The 22,310-nt window shown below is 34.3% G+C and overlaps 1 protein-coding gene across 1 annotated transcript in view; it reads right to left on the bottom strand.

Annotated features, from left to right (window-relative positions):
- Positions 1-12,593: 12,593 nt before the first annotated feature.
- The window catches only part of Psa (puromycin-sensitive aminopeptidase), a 142,436-nt gene continuing 132,719 nt past the window's right edge, over positions 12,594-22,310 (bottom strand). The window contains exons 19-20 of the mRNA XM_090387786.1: positions 17,235-17,282; positions 12,594-13,194 (exon numbers count right to left, since the gene is read on the bottom strand). Coding sequence (XP_090243912.1) covers positions 13,060-13,194; positions 17,235-17,282 — 183 coding nt within the window. The 3' untranslated portion in view covers positions 12,594-13,059. The remainder of the gene's footprint in view (positions 13,195-17,234; positions 17,283-22,310) is intronic.

Raw genomic sequence — 22,310 nt, 5'->3', positions numbered from 1 at the left:
TGAAAAGTGTGGAGAATAATTGTCATCTTAATATTAGCTTCAACAGGAAGCTAATATTAGAATAATGATAACATCCCCCTTAAATAACTTCAAGGGATGTTCCAGTTTAATAAACAGTACAAGAACACTTAATCTGAACTATGTCTACAATGTCAGGATTTATTACACCACCATATTGAGATAAACAGTAATTTGGTGTCCCCTAAAATAAACAATAAGTTTCACTGTGGTATGTATAATGTATTCAGAAAGGATGTATCGTGCTTCTTTCCCACATTTGGAATTTATGCATGCCAGCATAGAATCTTAGTGCAAAGTAGTTGTAGCAAATATAAAAATGAGAGTTAGAGTATACTACAGCATACAAGATTGTGAAGAGTATGATGGGAACCTCTATATGCAGGTGGAATGGGCAAGCAGTGTGAATGCTAAAGGATTAAGCTGTGAGTAAAAAAACTTGGACAGCAATGTCTTGCATGTATAATGCATTTGCCTAGACACATCCAGTTAATTTGATTACTTGATAATGTTTGGGATGTTTTTGCTACCAAACTGTTACAGCTGATGGACCATGAGTAATTTTCACATTAAAGCATTTAATTGGCACTAATTGTAAGTCAATTGACAGTATGTCAAATTATGGATAAATAATATCTCACACACTTGGTTTTTGTGCAAGCTATTATTAAACACATTCTGTTTTTAGAATGGAATTCTTATATTATTGAATATTGCTTATTAAATCATTAAGATTTTCTTAAGTTTTTTCTCTGATAATCTTGGCATAACTAGAAGTTATAGCTTTTATGTAGAATAAAATGATCGAATCTTTGGTTTACTTTATCTGTTTACTGGAAATATGGACATTTAATACAAATATAAATAATATGTTAAATTTTGCCCACTTGTTTTAGATCATCTACAAAATGACGTTGATGGCTGTGAAAGTAAACTCCAAGTTACTATGGAAGAATTGTGTAATTCATCCAGAAGCCAAAATAAATACATTTCTGATGGTGAGATTTATATGTATTTTGTTGATTTTGTTTTACATATTTAGAAAGAATATATAGCTTAGAACTTTTAGTTTTAAAAACTGCAGTCCATTTGCACTTAATAAATATTTGAATCTCTTCTTTTCCCATTAAGCATGTTGCTTATTGAGTAAAATATTTGAATAAATTTTATTATTCAGTGACTCATTTTTTATTCTGTAAGTGTTGAACAGCATATTTCATAACAGGATTGAAAATATAACTAAGGATTCATTGATGAACAGTTGTAAAATAACTGCTCAGAAGAGCTTACGTTAGATTTATAAAACTTTTGTTGAAATTTGAGGGGTGTCAAGTGAATAAACAAACATAAAAGAAATGAAATTGTAGGATTTGAGGGTATGCCAAAAACAAAAAAAAAATAAAATACTCCTTGTTACAGCCTACTAGTAACGGCTGAGGTCTGATTGCCTCTCCAGTAAGATATAACAAAGGACCCTTTTGTACTACACCAACTTGGCCACCAATGAGAAGCTGAAAGACATCTTTCAACATATATGGCATTGCCCCACTATTCAAAATAGTTTGTTTAATATCAGTTTTGTTATCTACTTTGCAGTTTTCAAATTTCAAAAGTTTTATCACAAATCTAAATGTATGCTCCTCTGAGCAAGTTACTAATACTTAATATGAAGTAGTTACATATGTTCATCATTAAATCCTTCATATTATGCAGTGCATGTACTACCAGAATTCATTTAGTTGTGTGCTGTATGTAGTAAAGATTTTCTTCAAAGGAATTGTGCAAGTATTCCAAAATTCTCAAGGTGATAAAATACCTTCATTTTATTATTTTTTTTTTAATGAAACAAGTTTTATTTCTAAAATAAATTAGAAACAATAAGATGTTTGTTAGTTCAATTTTTTTCACCAAAACTAATTTTTTATTTCATGCAGAAAGTTTTCTGAATATTAAGGATTTGTTTTTCTAGTGTACTTTTTCAAAAGTACTGGACAAACTATTGGAGGGAATGAATAGGTGAATAAACAAACATAAGAGGTGTGTGTTTTTTTTTTTGGTTGATGCTATATAAGCTTGCTTTCTTGCATCATTTGCCACTATTAATGCTAAAAGCTGTATTAGAAAATTTCTTAGGGTCCATAGGGACACAGAATTTTTATGAGAATTTAGAAACACAATTATTCTTTTTCACATATTTGTTGTATGCACAGTTCAAAATTACATGATGCATTTTTGAATTATAAATAATGCTAATTAAACCATTATTTTTGTTATTATCAAGTGAATTTTGTGTACCAAGTACTATATTAAGGAAGTTTATCTCCCACACAGTAAGATTTTTGATGTTTGTAAACTAATATTCGTTTTTAACTCAGTTTTTTATCGACTTCGGAAATGTTAGTTTTTTCCTATCATGTGACTTTTTTACAAATCACTTAAACTAAATGTTCACATGTTGGCAACACTGCTTTCAATTATTTGTTCTTGACCTTGAGAGCTCCATGCAGCAATGTTTATCAGTATGAGCTGTTTATTTTTGAGGTTATTGTGTCAAAATAATGCTGAAAAGTGAGTAAAATGTCTTCACGCAAGTGTTTGAACAATGTGAACTTATTTTGTTATATTTGTGGAAATTATGTAGTCCTTAAGCAAAGAAAAGATATTAGAGTTTTATAAAAAAAATGTGTATTGCACTTATTTTGGAATGAAACTGTGTGACAAAGATAATGGGTTCCACATAAAGTTTGCTGAACCTATGTTGAAGCATTGAGATTGTGGAAAAATGGTTAAAAGAAGGCTATGCCATTTGCAGTTCCCATGATGTGGTGTGAGCCTATAAACCAATCTGATGACTTTTGCTTAGCTAATGTAGAGGGATACAATGCAAAGAGTAAGAAGGGCACTGTGGATCCTGACATTCCATGACATCATGACATATTAGACCAGTTCCATGACTTCCACTTATATTGGAGTATGTAGCAGCAGAGAGTGCTGAAAGTGAAGCTTTCAGCACTCTTGTTTAGAGAAGCTTTCTTTCTAAGTGGAATTGATGTAATATTTGATTGAACTCCATAGCAGGACCATGCCAAGCCATTTTAGTACCTGAGGCAAGAATGAAAAATTGCACCCTACTGTTGATGGCAATTTAATATTTCTTTTGGCATCCCTTTAAGCTTTTAACGAGGCAAGAGCCTAGTTTGCCTCACCCTCGGCATGGCTCTGCTCCATAATCTACTTATTTTGCATCAGTAATCCTGTAATGTGTATTAACTTTTCATAAGTGCTTTGAGAAATGTTATATAAATCTCAGCAGTATTTTATATATATCTGATTTTTTTTTTTTTTTTTTTTTTTTTTCAGAGGATCTAGATAATTCTGGAGGAAACAATCAGCGTGATCGTAATGATTGTTCTTTTTTGAAAATAATGGAAATGACAATGTTTAAACTAATAGAACAGCAAGATGCACAATTCCAGAAATTTATGGACCTTGAAACAAAACGTTGGCAAAAAGAAATGGAACTAGAAGAAAGAATGATGAAATGGGAAATAGAACAGGAAGAAGAGAGAACAAAAAGAGATACACACATGGAAGAATGGATGAAAAAAGAAAGTCATTTTATTACAGAAATGATTCACATAATGAAAACTAATGGCACGTTATCTGTTCAAAGTAGATCAGACAATAACACAGACAGGTTACATATGGGCAGTTGACAGTAAAGAGTGAAATTATCACCAGTCTGTTTATAAGTATTATTTAAGAAACTGTCCTTGCTGTTTAAGCCGGCTTTTTTACATTTAATGTCTTTGTATTGACATATTTTTAACATTACATTAGTGGAAGCCTAGAGTTAAATACAGATAGCTTCCTAAAGTTACCAGTGAATTTAGCTTTTCAGTTGTATAGCAGTTTCATGTGCAACTTGACATAGGCATAGTTGTCTCATCACAACTGCTCTACCAATATTACAGGAATGTTCATTTGTTTTAGTGTTCCAATGTTTGGTTAACATTTCAAAACTGAGTGATTTCAAGTGAAGAGCATAATGTTGGTATTAATATTAAATGCACATATGTACAAACTATAGTTTTGAGTTTTAAATACTGAAAAAAACTTTGTCTGGTAGGGGGATATCATTTGTTATCCACCTTATTTATTCTAATATTTGGAACTGTTACCTGGCCTAATATTTGGAAAAATCAGAAGAAACCATTACTTACTTGGAAAGCTAATGTGGCTTATTCATTGTTAAACACCAATTTTTTTTTTTTTTTTTTTTTTCAAATTTTTAACTAGATCAGTATTGCTCCCTGTAAAATACACCAGTGGGTTGCAAAAGAAGTATTGCATTAAAAACAAAATATAGTATTTCATAACAGATGAGCCTTTTTTGTAAATTATATTTATACTTTGGATATGAAAAATTGAGAAGCAAAATGATGGATTGCTTTTTTTTTTTTTTTTTTAAAGCTGGAGTAGATAAGTTCATTTGTGGATCCAAAACTTTACCCTATATCATATAATTAATGAGAGCTTGCTTTATGTAAGGTTTTTCCAATACTTAGTGTTTACCATATGGTGCAAGGAAACCCTGGATTTTGATGCACTGACCTAAAATAAAAAAATAAACCGCTTTTTTTTTTTTTTGGTAGTTGTTGGCTCATAGGCTTCTGTGGCCATAATTCACCTCCCAAGGTTTTTGCAGTACTTTGATCCAAGCTTGAGGCGGGAATCGAACCCGCGACCTTTGGGTTGCCAGGCAGACACTTTACCCACCCGGCTAACCGCCTTTCTGATTCCCTCCTCATATAGGTATCTAGCCAGCTGAACTTTGAATTTCTCCAAGTCTCAGACACCCATGGAAGCAACTTATTCCAGTAATTAACAACTTGCTAAAAAGAAAACTTCCTGCAAATCAGTCTAAACCTCTTCCCCTGTAATTTGAATTTATGGCTCAGAGTTCTGGAATTATTTGTAACAGTGAAAAAAATCACCCTCAATCATTTTACTTACCTCTCAGGGCCTTACACACCTCAATCAAATCTTCTCTAAGGTGTCTAGTTTCCAAACCCACACATTGAAAGTTTTTCCTCATGTGGGTGCTCATTTTCTACCTCACTAGGCATGTTCTGTCTTTGGACCCTTTCAGGAAGTGCAATACTGTTTTTTATTGATGCAGTCTCCATAGCTGAATGCAGTTTTACAATTGCCTCATACAAAGGTATTTTGGCTTCCCTATCTCTGCAAGTAAATGTTCAATAAATCATCATAAGCCTTCCATGGTGCTTGGAGAACATGTCCAGCCCATTAAACTGTAGTTGTACATAAATGCAGAGTTAAGTTTACTTAATCTAGCATAATGTAACTTTTTATTTCATATTTTATTCTTAAGTTAATATGTATAATGATTCCTGAACAAGTGAAACAAATCAACTCACATGTTGCCCTACCTCAAAATAATGAAGTTTAGTGCAAGAAGCTATTGTTTAGTCACAACAGAACAAATTTTGTGCCATATTATAAGTACAGTAAACCCTTGATTTAATGGACCCTGATATAAGGGATTTCGGATTTAATGGACCGGACAAATAATAATACAGTAATGTACATATTAATCTCAACCATATTATTAGTTTTTAGGTTACACAAAACTTCAGTGTTATTAAAAATTAATAATAATTACCTATTTCCATTATTTTTTTGACAATTACTTACTTTTATTTTTATAATCAGATTCCGGAAAGTGTTTTTTATTCTTTCTGAAAATGTGTTCATATAGCTGCTTTCCCAGATAACAGATAAGAGCAGGTGGCGACTTGCGAGCTGAACGTGACTCGGGACACTAAATTGCAGGTCTACCGACTCGCTTTGTTTCAGTCTCAGTCTGCCTCAAGCTATCATGCAGTCAGGTTGTATACAGTGTTTGTGATTTCTGAATTGTGACTTTATTAAATAATTTTTCAATCCTTACAATTTAAAATGGCATCAAGTGATAGAGGAGTTAAAAGAAAGCGTGTGAACTTAAGTTAGAAATTTGTGAAATTAAGTTAGAACTTAAGTTTGCAACATAATTTATAATTGTATGGTACTGTATATTGTATTAGTCTTTATTTACATTAAGAACAATAAAAAATGCCCCCCCTTCTTCCCTATTAGTCTGTTAAATCGAGGGTTTACTGTACTTTGATGAAACACGAGATGATGAAGCAAATAAATAAATGTACATCGGTTTATTGTGAGTGAATGTAAAATAGGATATATTCAAGCTTATATAATGCTGAGCACCAAAAACCAGCAAGGCTCACAGATCATTATATTAACATGCAAAAAAGTGATTAAAAGTGACTATAAACATAACCTATTCACATATAATAGGTTATTAATCCTTTTATGAGTGGGTTTCTGGACTGTATGCATAAGACCTGGGGTGAATTATTTCGAGGAATTTGGAAGTTTGTAAAAATTGAAAAATATTATTTTTCTATATTTACTTTGTAGGCAAATAGAGTGGGATTGTCAAAAATAAACTCATTGCTACTAAGTTTATTCTTTTCTGTAATATCCTCTATATTTATGTACATATTATTTATCAACTTCTGAAACCCAATTTCAGAGAATTTTTAAACCTTTGGCTTGCATAAGCCCATTACCTCAAAGCTTGTTGAAAGGATATGCCCTCCTGCTCTGGTTTACAAAACCAAAAGTGAATATAAAAATGGCTACTACAGTATTACTTGTAAACATAGATGATAGGATGTCTAGAGTTTCAGAACCTGTACATATACAATTTTCCATGTACTGTATTCCAGAGGAGTTTACAACGTCATAACTGTCTTATTGTAGCAGATAAACTAGGACAGTTGTAAATAACAGGTTGTGCTTGTTTTGTGGCAGCATATATGCTCAAGCTTTGCAAGTGTCCACAGCAGAAGGGCTGCAACAACTTATCAATGGTTATTAATTCTGCTTTCTAATAATGCTAAAGGATCTTAGATTTTCTCTGAGAGAAATGTGCCAGGCAATTGTAGATCAAGGAGGAGATGTGCCATAGTCTGGCAAAAATCAGACTTGACACCCGGTGTTTTCATTAAGGAGGGAATTTAAGATTACTGCTAATGCAGGATGTTGAGGAATGTTAAAAAGCAGCTTTTAGGTGGCCCATTTTGGTATTATATGTTCAACCAAGAGAATTTTTGGTAATTAAATATGCAGTAGCTGTCCATTATATTCAAAGCATAAAGAATAGGCACAAAAAGAGATGACCATAATTATATAAATGAGGCATTACTAGATATATTATATTGCTGGGGGGGTGGTTCATCCCACAAACGTTGTTTATTGTATTATTTGTAAACACAGCTGTACCAAATGATTTCCTTATACCAACCCATTCAATTACACATCTTGCAAGATGGACACATGGCTAGCCCATGGGTTAAAAATTAATGGCTGTGTTTAGACTATTAATCCATTATTCAAGCTACAAATGAATTTTTTTAAAGACAGATATTACATATTAGGTATTACAGCTTAAAAAATTTAATTTATAAATTATTACCCTTTCAATTGTACAGAGTACAAACTAGAAAGTGTTCTCAATTTACCAAATTCTTTTAAATTTTTACAAAAAGTAATTTTATTCTGAAGTACTATTTATTACTATAAATATATGAAATGCTTCCTTTTAATGTTTATCTTCATTGTGTTTCATAACACATGGGCTGTAATTTCAGGACCTAAAAACAGTGAAAAAAGTTCACCTAAACATACAGGGTGTTTCAAAAGTAATGGTCAATAATTTAAGGGTGAACTGTACAGACTACAATATGCAAAAAAAAGCCCAGTAAACATGGGTCCTTAAGTGAATCGTTTTAGAGATATTGCACATTTCTAGTTGGGATCCACCACCGACTTGTTTGTTTAGGTTAGGTTATGTTATGCTCATTCTCTCCCTTTTCCAATGCTCTGAGATGTAGCAGGCACACTAGTACTCGTCAAAGGATAGTCAACGTGGAAAGAGGTTAGAGCAACGAAGCATATGCAGACATGCACTTCATGTATGGTAAAGCCAATGGCAGTGCACTTGAGGCTGCATGTTTGTACCAAGAAGCATTTCCCTGCCAAAGGCAGCCCAACAGGCTCACATTCATCAGGGCACACCAATGCCTTAGAGAACATGGTACTTCGCACATGGAGTAAGAAGTAAATACAGGTAGGCCCAGAAGCATAACACCTGAAGTTGAGGAAAGGGTGTTAGAAAGAACATCCCGTAACATATAACATCTGTAAAATCCTGTGGTGTTGAAACCAAAAATTAAAAATGTATTATCTTATGTTTAATAAAACCACCCATAGTAAAGGATTGACAGCTTTTTGCTAAACTAGTGCTCCCACAGTCAGTGGCAGATCTTAACAGAAAATGTGCATTATCTCGAAAATGGTTCATTTGCAGCCCGATGCTCACTGGGACTTTTTTTGCTTATTTTAGTTTGTACTATTCACCTTTAAATTATTGACCACTTTTGAAACACCCTGTATATCTAGTTCTAAATGGTTACAGGGCCAAGTCTGAATTTTAAAAATAAATGCATATGAAATTTACAAGGGTAAAAAAATAAATAAGAAGTAAATATGTACTTAGTATGAATAAGCATTTTACAAGGTACATAGCTCATTCTTTTTAAGCATTGAACAGCCATAACCCTCTTAACTATCCAGAATCAGACAGGTGTTTATATAAATTTTTTTCACTGCTTACAGGTCCTCAATCAATCCTGAAAATATGGTGTAACTTATGAAACAACCTCTAAAAATCTGATTTTGTTTATAACAGTGGCGATATGTTTTAATATATTTATCTGAGAAAGAATAAAAAAACTGGTAATTTATCTTTCAAACAAATAATACCCAAAATTATTTGGGTATTATTTGTTTGAATCTCACAGCTGGATGTTTGAATCTCACAGCTGGATGTTACATTCACTGTTAATCATTTTGATCCCCATGTTTTTCTTTCAAACTCTTGTTATATTCTGAAATAAGTTTTTTACCTATTTTCTCTATTAAAAATCGCTATTGAAAGGATAAAAATGTTTTAAAGGCACTAGTGTCTGTGTATGATTTTTCAATATGTGATTGTCAGCAGGTAAATACACGAATAAACCATAGAAATATTCCTTTTTGGCAGTTCCTAGATTTTTGAGATTTATTAATGGGAACTGGATTAGGAATAATTATTCCTAATCTTAATTATTCCGTCATTAACTACGTGTACAGTGGTTGGTTTTACTGTTTCGAAAATGAGAATTTAATTTCTTCAGCACTTATTTATATACTTTAAAAACCCATAGAAGGGGCTTGCAACCTTTGTTCAATTGCAGGCTAAACGAAAATTTTATAAATATGCTTTGGACCAGGACTCTAATTACTTATGTATACAGAATTTCCCTGGAATAAGTGCAGTATATTGGGGAGGGAGGATTTTATTAACCAAAATGGGCTTAATATCTAAAGTTTGCAGATGATACAAAGGTTGGCAGGATGAGCTACTGTAACACAATCTAGGAAAACTGGGTTGATGGGCTGAGAAATGGCAGTTGAAGTTTAACATTGACAAATGTTAAAAATTTTTTAGATAGATACTGCATATGGGTAGCAGCAACCCCAGAGTAACTTATCAACTGTGTGGTACCACACTCAGGGTAGTGGAGAATGAAAATGATCTGGGGGTAACCTTGCAGTCAGACATGAAATTCTCTGAGCAGCGTAGACAGGACAGCTCATGGAGTTTTGTCAATGATATACAGAAACTTTGCTAGCAGGGATAAAGGAGGTGATATACCATTGTATAAGGCCATAGTTAGGCTACGTCTTGAATACTGTATACAGTTCTGGTGGCCTCACTTTAGGAAGGATGTTGATTTGCTGGAACGGGTGCAGAGAAGGGCAACCAGACTGGTGAAGGGAACAAAAGTTGCTCTTACCTAGAAAGACTTCAGTCCTGCAAATTCAAGTCTCAAGACTTGGCACCTGCAGGGAGACCTGATTGAGGTGTTTAAAGCCTTGAATGGATTGAGTAAGCTGAATATTAATGGCATTCTTCCACTTGCTGAGATTACACAATGAGAGGACATAAATTCAAGTTAAGGAAGGAGGGTTGCAGTATAGATGTGTGGAAGTTTGCCTTCAACCAGTGAGTGGTTGATTGTTGGAACAGGCTTCCCTCTGTTGTTGTGAAAGTGGATGGGTTGAATAAATTTAAGGCAGAACTAGACAAATTCTTGATGGGCAAAATGGTTTTTTTTTTTTTTTTTTTTTTTTTTTTTTTTTTTTGCTGCAGCTATGTAAGCTTGTCTTCTTGCAACATGTGCTATTACTATTATAAACATGAGTTTAGAAATGCTTTATTAACAAACTAGAGCCACTTGAAAATTTCAGTATGTGCCCTTCCACATGAACTAGTTGTACACTTACTATAGAAGGGTGAACAGTACTAGTTTCCCTGATGTACCAAACAACATGGAATGTGCAAAGATTCAGTACTATACCGAGAATAACTCTTTGTATACAACCTCATAGTTGCTGCACCAATATGCTGGCTTTACCAAGAATTAAATACATCTCTGCATGCTCTCAGCATGTAGAGTATGCATTTAATTCAGTGCAGTTGTTCATTTTAAGCAGAGATATGCAAATTATTGATCATACGCATGCTACACTGGAAATTAGAGTGATTGATGTCCTACCACTGTAAACATGTCTGTTTTGTTGTAGAAGAGGGAAGGTGGTAGTGATAAAAGGCATTTAGTAATTTGCATGTTTACTTGCTCTAATTTTTTTATATTATATCCCTAGTATAAGTTACTTTTGAAGCAAAGTTTTGTTCTACTTTGAGAATTGTAGAAAATTTTATAATGGCTCTAGTCTGTTAACAAAGCCTTTGGACACATTTAAATAACATCTTGCATTGTTTTGATCCACAGAGCACATTCTACAATTTACTGAACTTATTTATGTTCCTTACATACCATCGGGGAACCACTGTAAAAATAAAAGCTTTGCATCAATCTTTTTGGTAGGTTGTCATAGGCCACATGAAAAGGTTTTGTGGCCATAGGCTGCCCTTCTTGCTGTAGAATTTTAACATCTGGGCATCGAAAATTTGGCAAAAGATAAACGTTAATGACAGAGAGTAGGGGAACTATATTTATGTGTGACGATATCATTGTTTCTAAATAAAAGAAATAACATGAACTATATTTATGAGTGACAATATCACTGTTCCTAAATAAAAGTATAAAGAAATAATATTACTTTCATTCTAGCATGTTAAGATAAACAGGCTTTACTCAGTCAGATTTATGACTGAGTATATAAATGTTTTATGTACTTTAAATGCTAAAAAAAATAGCCTACATACAGCTGAAGCTTTTTATTATCAAACCACATGCAAAAGAATACAAATACATTCATCAAATCATTCAGTTTTTGCTTGTATGATTTTTTTTTTTCCACATCAAATTAAAAGTAAAGACAGCTCAGAGAGTTGGCTTTAAGCTGCTGCTTAAATCTCAGCAAATATAGCAACATAGTTTTAAATGCTTGAAAAAACGCAGAGACACCAAAAAGTAAATTTACATCTTGAAGGTGGTTCCGTGTTGTCCCTTTGAAGCCTAGCCCCTGCCAAACTTAAGCAATTATTACAATGCTGAACCAACTTGCTCCATTATGCTCATTAGCAAATTTTGGATGTAGATATATTTGTATATTGTTTTGGTATTTCCACGTGACATGTTCTGCCTATACACAATTGAAGCTGTCATTACTATTTCGATGATAGTTATGGCACAGGTACAGTGGGTAATTTAAATTTTTTAAAAATTAAAGTTGTGTTTAATACATCCATTTAATAAATTGTGTGCCTAGGGAATGGGCATTAAAATAAAGCAATATTTGTTTACTTTTTTAATTTTTATAGATTTCCTTTAATGGAAGCCAGCGGAGTTGACTTCAATTGTATAAAACCAACTATAAGCTGGAGTCAATAAAAGTCACTCCAGTGACTCAACAAATTTAAATTTTGCAGATAAACACATTGTTTAAAGTATTTAAAAAAATAAATAAAAATTTCAGGCTGTAAATATTTACACCAGAAATCAGCTTTTAATTTTGTATTTTAACATTGCTATACTCAAGGAGTATAAATTTATTCCACAACAATAAAACTAGTTTGTAAGCAAATGCACCATTTGGCACGACAGTTGCATTTAAAAAAAAGAATTCTACACTTTAAAAATTTTAGTCTTTTGCTAAACTCCTTTCCTTATGTCAAGACAAATCCACGATGATCACTAAAGGAATGCATAATCACGGTAAGGCAAAGAGCAGCTTTTAAGAATTACATTTCTTGACACCATTCACATGGACAAATAAAAAGCCACAGGCAAACAAAGTGAATATTTCAGAAATCGATAGGCAAGTAGGACATTCATAAGCTGCTGAAAGAATCTCATCTACCAAATGCCTATCAGACTGTTTACAAGTGGCATAAAATTTTATTAAACTTACATTTTTTTTTTTTTTTTTTTTTTTTAAGAGATTGAGATAAAATTGTTTCTTGCAGGGGCACAACAAAATATTATAAACTCTGTATAAATAATATACTTAAAAATAATCTAACTCTTCTCGTTAAGCCTGCAGCTGTCAGCAGAGACACTGTCGATCATACGAAAGTAACTACCTCAATGGTAGGTAAATATACTTTCGTTCATATTATTTTTTTAGGAAATATCACAGTGTGCAAAATTAAACGAATGCATACATGATTTTAAATTCTTTGCAATGGAATAGGGAGAGAGAGGAAATTCAAGACTATGTTGGGGCCAGCTCTTGATTAGAAGCCCACTGCTACTTATCCAGATTACAGACTTAATTCACACACCTCGTATTAAAATATTAGTCTTTTAGTTAGTATTACAACATTCAGTGCTGCATGACAGCACATTTTAAATTCAAGTACCATCAGGACTAGAGTTCAGTTTAAGGCCGACCAGATAAATAGTTTCGTATGGCATCAGCATCGCGTTCTAACCAACTAGCATTCAATCGAATTGTCTCCAGAGATTGCTGTACTGTTCGTTCTGTGCCAGGGAATGGATTTTGTGCAAAAAATGCCTATAAAAAGAGAATAGGATATTTTTATTAAAAGTGTGTCATATTTTGTAAAAAGTAATATAATACAGATGGTTAAAACTTAAGATTTCTGAAATTGTTATAGGATAATTCACCATCTGTTTATTCTAACCAGTAAAGATATAATCTTATAATCCATTATTCTTATGTGAAGTTAAATAATATGCACGCATACACACACACGTTAATCTGACATTGTTTTCAGCTGAAACCAGATGTAAAAACTGACATTTGGTAACTGTTTCTAAAGCAAAACAGAAATCATTTATTCACAACAAAGAATGGTAATTGCTTGAGCTGAAAACCCATATTTGTCACAGTGACAAAGGATTACTTTTAACTTTTATTTTTAAATAGATATAGGTCAGAGGTCCCACCATCAATTACTCATTGGATGTAATAAGAACCAGATAAGAAACCTTGACCATAAACTGTCAGGAAAATGAACTCATCCATAGGAGTTAATAAACTGTATAAAAATTAGCATGTCAGGTCAGTACATCATGATACACATGCTACTACAAAAAAAAAAAAAAAAAAAGAATAACACTAATGGCAAAGTAAGGTTATATATTTTCGAAGTAATCACCTCCGATGTGTAAACACTATCTTTTATACAAGTTTTGAAAACACTTCTGGAACTCCTCTTCTGATACCACTTTCAGCTTGTTGGTCACTGCAGCCTGGATGTACTTTATCGCATTCCTTTCATGGCTGTTTTGATTTTGGGGAACAAAAAGTAATCTGCGGGAGCCAAATCCGAAGAATATGGGGAGTGTTCAATGACTGGAATCGATTTTTTTTTGCCAAAAATTGATTCACACACCTCGATGTTGACGGCAGAATGTGCGGGTGCATTGTCATGGCCAGGTCAGGGATCATCCTCTAATGACTCGCGTTCTTTACGAAAACGAGAAAACCATTCAAACACTCTTGGTTGAGACAAACATTCAACAGCATAAACTTTTTTTTTAAATCGTCAAAAGTTGCCATAGCACTTTTTTCCTAATTTACAATAAAATTTGATAACTGCTCTTTGCTCCATTTCAATTTGCTGACAACAAGTACAAAACTACTATTACTCTTTCCATCATAAATCACAAACTATTGACTGGACAGGTTTCAACTTGTATTCGTTGGAAAGAGCACACCCTAGCGGATGTAATCATGTACTATTTTGGCCTATTACGTTAATACTAAATGCAGAGTGCACGCAGTCTCTATTTAATTGGCGTACTGTGTAGATATGAAAATGATCACAGGCTATAAAAAGGAAGCAAAAATATCCCGGATAAAGCCACTCGAGTAGTTAGTGTGAATGCATGCCATTGTTATTTGCAATGAGTGATATTTAGTGGAAAAGCTTTTAAGATACGAAGACAATGTGAAACTAGATGATCCAACTGGCAAACTGCTTATCATCTTGGACAAGATCCTAGGACAATTGATGTTTGTACCAGTAGATAGTAGAATACACTTAAAGCCATCACCAAAGTTCTGAAAAATCAGACAACATAAGGAGTGGTTAATTTGACAGCAGATTGCAGCTGACAGGCTTGCCTCTTAGAATGATTAGAGATTATATTGATTCATCTTTGGGACATGTATCATGCAGAAACTCATATTATGGATTGTAGACCCACCTGGAAATGAAGAAAGGTTATGGATTGTTTTTAGTGATGGGTCAAGGTTGTTTGAGGAAGCAATGAGAGAATGATCAATGTATGGCAATGTTCTCATGAAAGAGGTTTTCCTGCCTGTGTTCAAAGGCATACAAAATGAACAGCACAGATCATATGGGGTACCATCTCTTATGATAGCTGTCAACAGCTGGTTTTTACCCAAGGTAATTTCATACCAGTATCATGATGAAACAGTACTCATGCCAGTTCTTTTATAATTTCTACAGCAGCTGCATAACTCTTTATTCCAAAATGTGTGGTCCTATACTGCTAATGTCGTTAGGCAATACTAACAAGCTTTCATGATATTTGTCATCTTTCCATCAGACAAACTGCTCATCATTAATGTTTTTATGTTCTACTATCTACTAATACTAATGCAATTCAATGGGACATTGTCAGGGGCCAGCATCATTCAATATATATCTAAATCATTATTAGCAAAGCCAGTTATAATTTAGATTTACTGAATGGTGTTAGTCCCTGACAATACACCATTTAACACTTTCACTGCCAACTTTTCCAACAACCTTTTTGACTCAGAATTGAAAAGCATGGGACTGATTGAGTGATTTTGGTTTTTATGCCTCATAAGCAACTAAGGCCATGATGTGCCAAGTCCAAGATCTAAATATATTAAAACAGAACAGTTACAAATAGATTACTATATCAAAATATATATATAACAAAAAAAAAAAAAAATAAAATAAAATAAAGTAAACATAGATAAAAATAGAAACATACACGATGCCTACTAAGAAGCTTTCATGTGTATGAAGATTTGTACTTTTTAAAAATTGTGGACATATCGTCTTTTCATGGGATTTAGTCAATCTGGATGTTGTTGTTATTTGGTTTTTAGGAGCATTAGCAACTAAGGCCATATTGCTCCGGGGATATGCGGTGGTCATTCCCTAACCTTTCGGCATCCTCCGTATTTGGTGGTCATGGGCTCGAACCCCGGTCTAATCAAGAAGCATGTGCTACGCATTGCTGCTCCTGCCCACGGAGGCACCTAGTCAATCTGGATAGGAAAGGGCAGACATTTTTGGGCTTTTTTTTCTCAATATGAATCAATCAGCCTCCAATGAAGGTTGCTTGACAAAAATATCCGGTTTTCCTTCTGTCAAATTGGAAGAAAGGTCCAAAAGTAGAGTGGATTAAAAATCCGATGCATAAGGGATCAGTGAACATGTTAATGTATGCTGTTAATAACTGGCAGTATATATTCTGCATATATAAATCTGCATAATGGAATTAAATCATTTTTTCCTTTTAAGGCTGCACTTTGTGGAATAAGGTACATATATCTAGCTACTCAGTTATTAGTTTATTCTTTCTTTCTAGCTTAAATAAACACATTTGTACATTTTAGAGACATGTAATGTTCAATCCATTTACAGTAGCACTGGTTATGTCTGATACTTTACTCTAGTAGTTTTCTTTCCTTAAAATTATGTTATATTATTTTAAATTAATTGTTATATTACACACACACACACACACACACACACACACACACACACACACACACACACACACACACACAGTTTCTGAATTATGCCAATAAATTTATAGGATTAGTTCTATGTACCAAAAACAAGTAAAAACAATTCATGAAAATGTGTCCAGAAATGAAAATGTGTCCAGAAATGCTTACTTTCTGAATTAAAACCCTTTTTCATACATCTGTAATAGATGAAAATGATGTAATAGATGGGTGTGCTATGAGGTCCAACAAGGAAGTAATTAGCCCTCTTAACACATTAAGTGCCATTCACCATGTTTAGTAATCAGAAGCTGCTTGAAGTTACATAACTGAACTTGGTAACACAGCCCAACAGTAAACAAATCCCACGTGCATTCCAAATTTAACTAGTATAGACATTCTGTATGTGAGGAAAGGAAGGGGGGGAATTCCCCTTGTGTTCCTTTCATTTTTTTGTATGCGAGGATCTGCAGTATCCCTACCCCTTTCATAAAAAGAAATCCAATGGATTAAAGACATGGGACTGCATTAGCCATGGCATGGGACTACCGTTTCCAATTTCGGTACATCATTGCAGTCGGATGGTTACATGCCACCATGCTGAGGCACCATCATGTTGGAACCATATGTTCCAGTGATACATATGGACATCAAATGAACATCTTCCACTAATTCAAACATCTTACATTAATTATTTTTAAGAAGTTGAGCAAACAATTTTTTTTTTTTTTTTACTTGTTTTGATAAGTAAAACTACCATATAATCTTGATGTTATTTTGAAATATTGTGTTTGTGTCATCCTAAATACGTGTAAAATTAAGCATTTTTTAAACATGTTTTCCCCTCTTACCTCTACTTCTTGAGCTTTTTCTTCTGAGGCAAAGTTTTCTGTAGTATACTAGAAGTTATAAAACGTCAGTCAGAATTTCTTTAGAGAGCAAAATCTTTAAATCTAAATCAAGTTTTAACAATTAATCTAAAACAATTGCCACCACTTCAGCCAAAAATATTTACCATTTTTTGCATTTATAGATAAATGCAAGAGTTTATATAAATATATTTATAAATTTCCAACAATAAAAATAAGCATAATGTATGTACTTCCACATGCACATACTGTAAAGCCACTCCTGGTTGAATTGGAGGTTGAACTGAAACTCCTAAAACAGCAGCTTACTCCATTTATTTATAAACAAATTGATTCAATTTGTGGCAAATTTAGTTTGCTCTTGTCTATATATACAAAAACTTTCTTTTTCCAACCTTATATAGTAATGATTTATTTATTTAAATCTGTATACAGGGAAATCCCAGTTTAGTACCAGGGCCAACAAATATAATAGAACTTGGATAATTGAAAACGGAAGGGTCATCAAAATTATTTTGAATTAATTCTTTTTTATATAATAAGGCAGAAAAATAATTCAAAATAACAAATATTTCGAGTTAAGCAATTTTGAATTATTAAATCTCCACTGTATATATAAAAAACTGCAGCAACAACAAAACAAGGATGCTCTAACAACAAAATTAACAGAATGTGGTAAATGAATAGGATACAACTGTATTGGATAACGGAAAATGCTGAGGCACTGCCATCAAAATTAATAAATTAACAAATTCAGAGACTGAAGCAGAGTTCAGTGCTTCCTAAAATACTTCAAACTGTCTGACCTCAGAGTATAATTGCCCACATGTCTCTGGAGGATAGAACTCTGATGTGGCTCAGACTGAGCTACACTTCAATGTTAAGCCTGTTCACTGCTTTCATAAAATGGTATACAAAGAGTTCTTTCAGTAGTCAGTTCAACCTTACTAAACCAAGAAGCTCACAACTATTAATGGCATTGTCAACTAATCTGTGCAGGAGGGGAGGTCAAGGTGTCTTTGTGAAATAAAAATAGAGCACAGGTAGCATTAGCAGTGTCAAATGATGCAAGAAAGCAAGCTTTATACAGAATCAGCAAAAAAAAAAAAAAAAACTACACCACCCCCCCCTTTCACCTATTCATTAAATTGTCTCGTTCTTCCTTGAATTTATTAAAGCTATCAACTTCCACAACAGATAGCAGTTTGTTCTAGCAATCAACCAGCTGATGGCTAATGGCAAACTTTTGCACATATATTCTGCAGCCGTCCTTCCTCAATTTGAATTTGTGCCCCCTCATGTGCGTAGGTCGAGCAAGAGGAAGAATCACATCAGCTAAGCTTGCTCAATCCATTCAAATCCTTAAACACCTCAATCAGATCACCTCGCAGGTGCCTAGTCTCCAGATGCTGCAAATTGCAAAACTGAAGCCTTTCTTGGTAAGAACACCCAAGTTCCCCCCAACCAGTCCTGTTGCCCTTCTCTGTACTCATTCCAGCAGCTCTACATCCTTCCTAAAATGATGCCTGCAGACCTGTATGCAGTACTCAAGGTGTGGCCTGGCCATTGCTTATAATAGGATAATCATCATCTTATTCATGCTAGCAAAATTCATATATATCATTGACAAGACTCCATGACCTGCCCTGGCAGCCCATCTGCACTGACTGGCAAACTTCATATTAGACTGCACAATTACCCACAGGTCTTTTTCACTTTTCACTTCCCTGAGTGTAGTACCACACGGTACGTTTCTCTGTGGTTACTGCTACCCATATGCAGTACTTTGCATTTGTCAATGTTAAACTTCAGTTGCCATTTCTCAGCCCATCTGCTTAATTTTAATAGATCTTGTTGCTGCAGCAGCAGGATACCTTCATTGTTGTCATTAACCACCTTTCCAATCTTTGTATCATCTGCAGACTTGGACATTAAGCCTGATATGCCTTAATAACACTAATAAATATAAAAAACAACAATGGACCCAACAGCACAGAGCCCTAGGCTAAGTGGCTGGATGAACAACATAACCCTACACTAACACTTCACAAACACTCATTAGTTCACATCATCTGGCCTCTGCAGAATTTTGTACACATTAGAGTACCACTCGCAGAGTTGGGGGAAACCCCTGGTGCTGCTAGTCAAATTACACTATGTCCTTTCTGTATACACTGTACTCCTCATATTCAAATTCTGCATCCCTTATATCCAAGTGATACCACGTTTGTGAAATTTCAATGATATTTGCATTTGATTTCTTGACCAGCACTTCAAATTCATCAAATTTATTTACTATACTCCTAGCATTGGTGTACATGCGAGTATACACCTGTTTCTACTCTTAATTACTCTTAGTTTATCCTTAACACAGCCCATGTATTTACTTGTTTCATGATGACTCACAGCAGTCTTTGAAATCCCCAGCACCTTGCTTTCAAAGCTGCTGCTTAGAAGTAGTACAAGAATCACTTTCATCTCTGCCTACGGATATTGTTGATGTATTAGTCTGTATATCTCCCCAAGCTAGCAGTGTTCCAGCCCACCTAACTGCCTCAATAGCATCAGCAGTTGATTGCATTCATCCCTTTGATGCTCGATCTTGTACAAAGTGGCAATAAATATTTATTATCTGCTTCACAAGGTTGCTAATTAAGCCTATCTGATGATGGAACCAAATAGCTTGAAAACTGATCATAACAATGCCTCTGAGTTTTCAACAAAAAACAGATTTGCCTTCTTGGCAATGTAATTCAATTAAAAATTATAGAAATCTAGAAATCTTTATTGCAATAATAATAATAGTAATACAATGGATACATTGCAATAAGCCCTTCACAGCCACAAAGCCAGGGGTTACTAACTTTAGGTTGACCCACTGTTAAATGCCCATTTCTAAAGTGATCGAAGCCCAAGCTCTTTCACTGAAGGGAAAACTGTCCCCAGGCAGTAAAGACATAAAAACATAATGCAGAGTAGCAGACTCAAAACTATTTTAATAGTTGTATTAAAATAGAATCCCACTTTTTTAATTTGTTGCATTAGGCTAATGCAGCCTATTAATGAGGGTTATGTTATATATGTAACTAAGTTCCATTTTCAATCAGAAGTTTTACTTCTACATACAGCTTGGCTGCTCCTCTGAATTCAATATGTTTATTCACTGCTCAACACAAGGTCACTAAATGAGGTTTTGTTGCTGATTATGAAGCCAAATAGTTCCATATAATGTCACAACAAGCGTTAGAGTTTTTAATGAACGATGTATTATCCCTCTTGATGTTATTTGATTTAAAGCAGGGGTTTTTAACCTGGTGCTCTTGAGCACCAGGGTGGTGAGCATCATTGCACCCAAAAATTTTAATTGAAAAATATAATTCTTGTATGTGTAATACAGCTAAAAATTAATTTAAAAAAAATGCATTTTTAATTTTTAATCAAAAAATTCATATTTTAATATATAGCACTTGCACATATTGTAAACTGCAAAATCTTGCTCACTTAAAGAAAAAGGTTAAGAACCCCTGATTTAAAGGATAGTAGTAACTTAATAGAATTCCACACATTTAATAAACTTCCTACAGTGAACAAACCCAGTATTCACTATTATAGACTACTTATTTGTGTTATTGTGAAGGCTCCAATGTGTGGAATTTTATTACCAGTAAATACTGGAACATGGTCACGTCTTTACATGCGTAGCTGTTACACACATGCAGATAAAAGCAAAAGAGCATTATTCACTTTGGTGTGCAATCTCAAAGAGTCTGCCTGATTCTGAGATTCATAATTGATGCCGCCAACTCTGACCAATTATAACTTTATAAACATAAATAAAATAAAATAAATAAATAAAATAAAATAAATAAATAAAATACAATAAATCATATGAATTTATATCAAATCATAAAAACTATTAAAAATACTATGCATTAAAAGCATTAAACCTGTACTACTATGTAACTTTAAAATATTATACATTAAAAGCGTTAAACCCATACTACTGTACTACTATAAAACCGAAGCTTTCGGCAGCATCTGCTGCCTTCCTCAACATAAGTAGTACTGCATCAACAATTCATTATAAAGTACTAAGCCTTCCCGGCAGACCCAGGGCATACATGGTACCTGCGCATACTCCGTTTCCTGCATATCACCACCGGAAGTGGCATGGAGCTGTACAACCTTAAAACACTCATCCCTATCCAGGATAATGGTCTCAAACATTACATTAATCCAACAACCCTTATCCCTGTTTAAACTATGATCACCCAAGGAACAAATCCTTAGGCTCTCCAGCCACTTCTGGCACCACTATGGTATTTGTAGGTGTGATGTATCAGCAGATCCGGGGCATGGCTATGGGTTCACCTATTAGCACAGTCATTGCTAATTTAGCAATGGAAGAATTTGAGGATAGGATGTTGAGTTCCTCTGGTCCACTACCCCTGCAGGCGTGCAGGAGATATGAGGACGATACGTTCGCTATACTACGTAGGGGACGTGGGCCAGAGGTTCTCAATTGGCTTAATAGTGGTTCCCGCTTTATAAAGTTTACTTCCAAGGTTGAGTGGGGGAGGGAACGCTCTGCCATTTTTGGATGTCTGGATTTACAGGGTGGGCTGACAATTAAAAACAATAAGAGTGTTTAGGAAGGAGATGTGCCGGGCCCAGTATACTCATTTTGGTCCTGCCCAGACTGGCAGTCATAAGAAGAGTGTGGTTAGGGCTTTAATGAGCAGGGCTTGGTCGCACTGCTCTACCTCAGAGGATAGGGAGGAAGAAATCAAATGGGTCACGGCCGACCTTATGAGATGTGGGTATCCCCGGAATGTGATTGAAGGTTGTTGTGGACATGGTACTCAGAGGGAGGAGAGGGTACCTGGCTCCACCGTGTACATTCCCTACTATCCAGGCGTTTCGTAGCCAATAGTCCGTATCTTATGGTCGTACCAAATACATTGTGTGCAGCTTCCAGGTCGGAAGCTGTGCATGGTGATGGCAGCGGTTAAAGACCCTGTTGTGGGAGTTGACAACAGTGGGGGTGTCTACAAAATT

This window comes from Mastigoproctus giganteus, chromosome 13 (genome assembly GCF_048544385.1).
Source record: "Mastigoproctus giganteus isolate SK-2022 chromosome 13, ASM4854438v1, whole genome shotgun sequence".
NCBI lineage: Eukaryota > Metazoa > Arthropoda > Arachnida > Uropygi > Thelyphonidae > Mastigoproctus > Mastigoproctus giganteus.
Note: the sequence above shows the minus strand (reverse complement) of the source record. Positions and strands in the feature narration are given on the sequence as shown.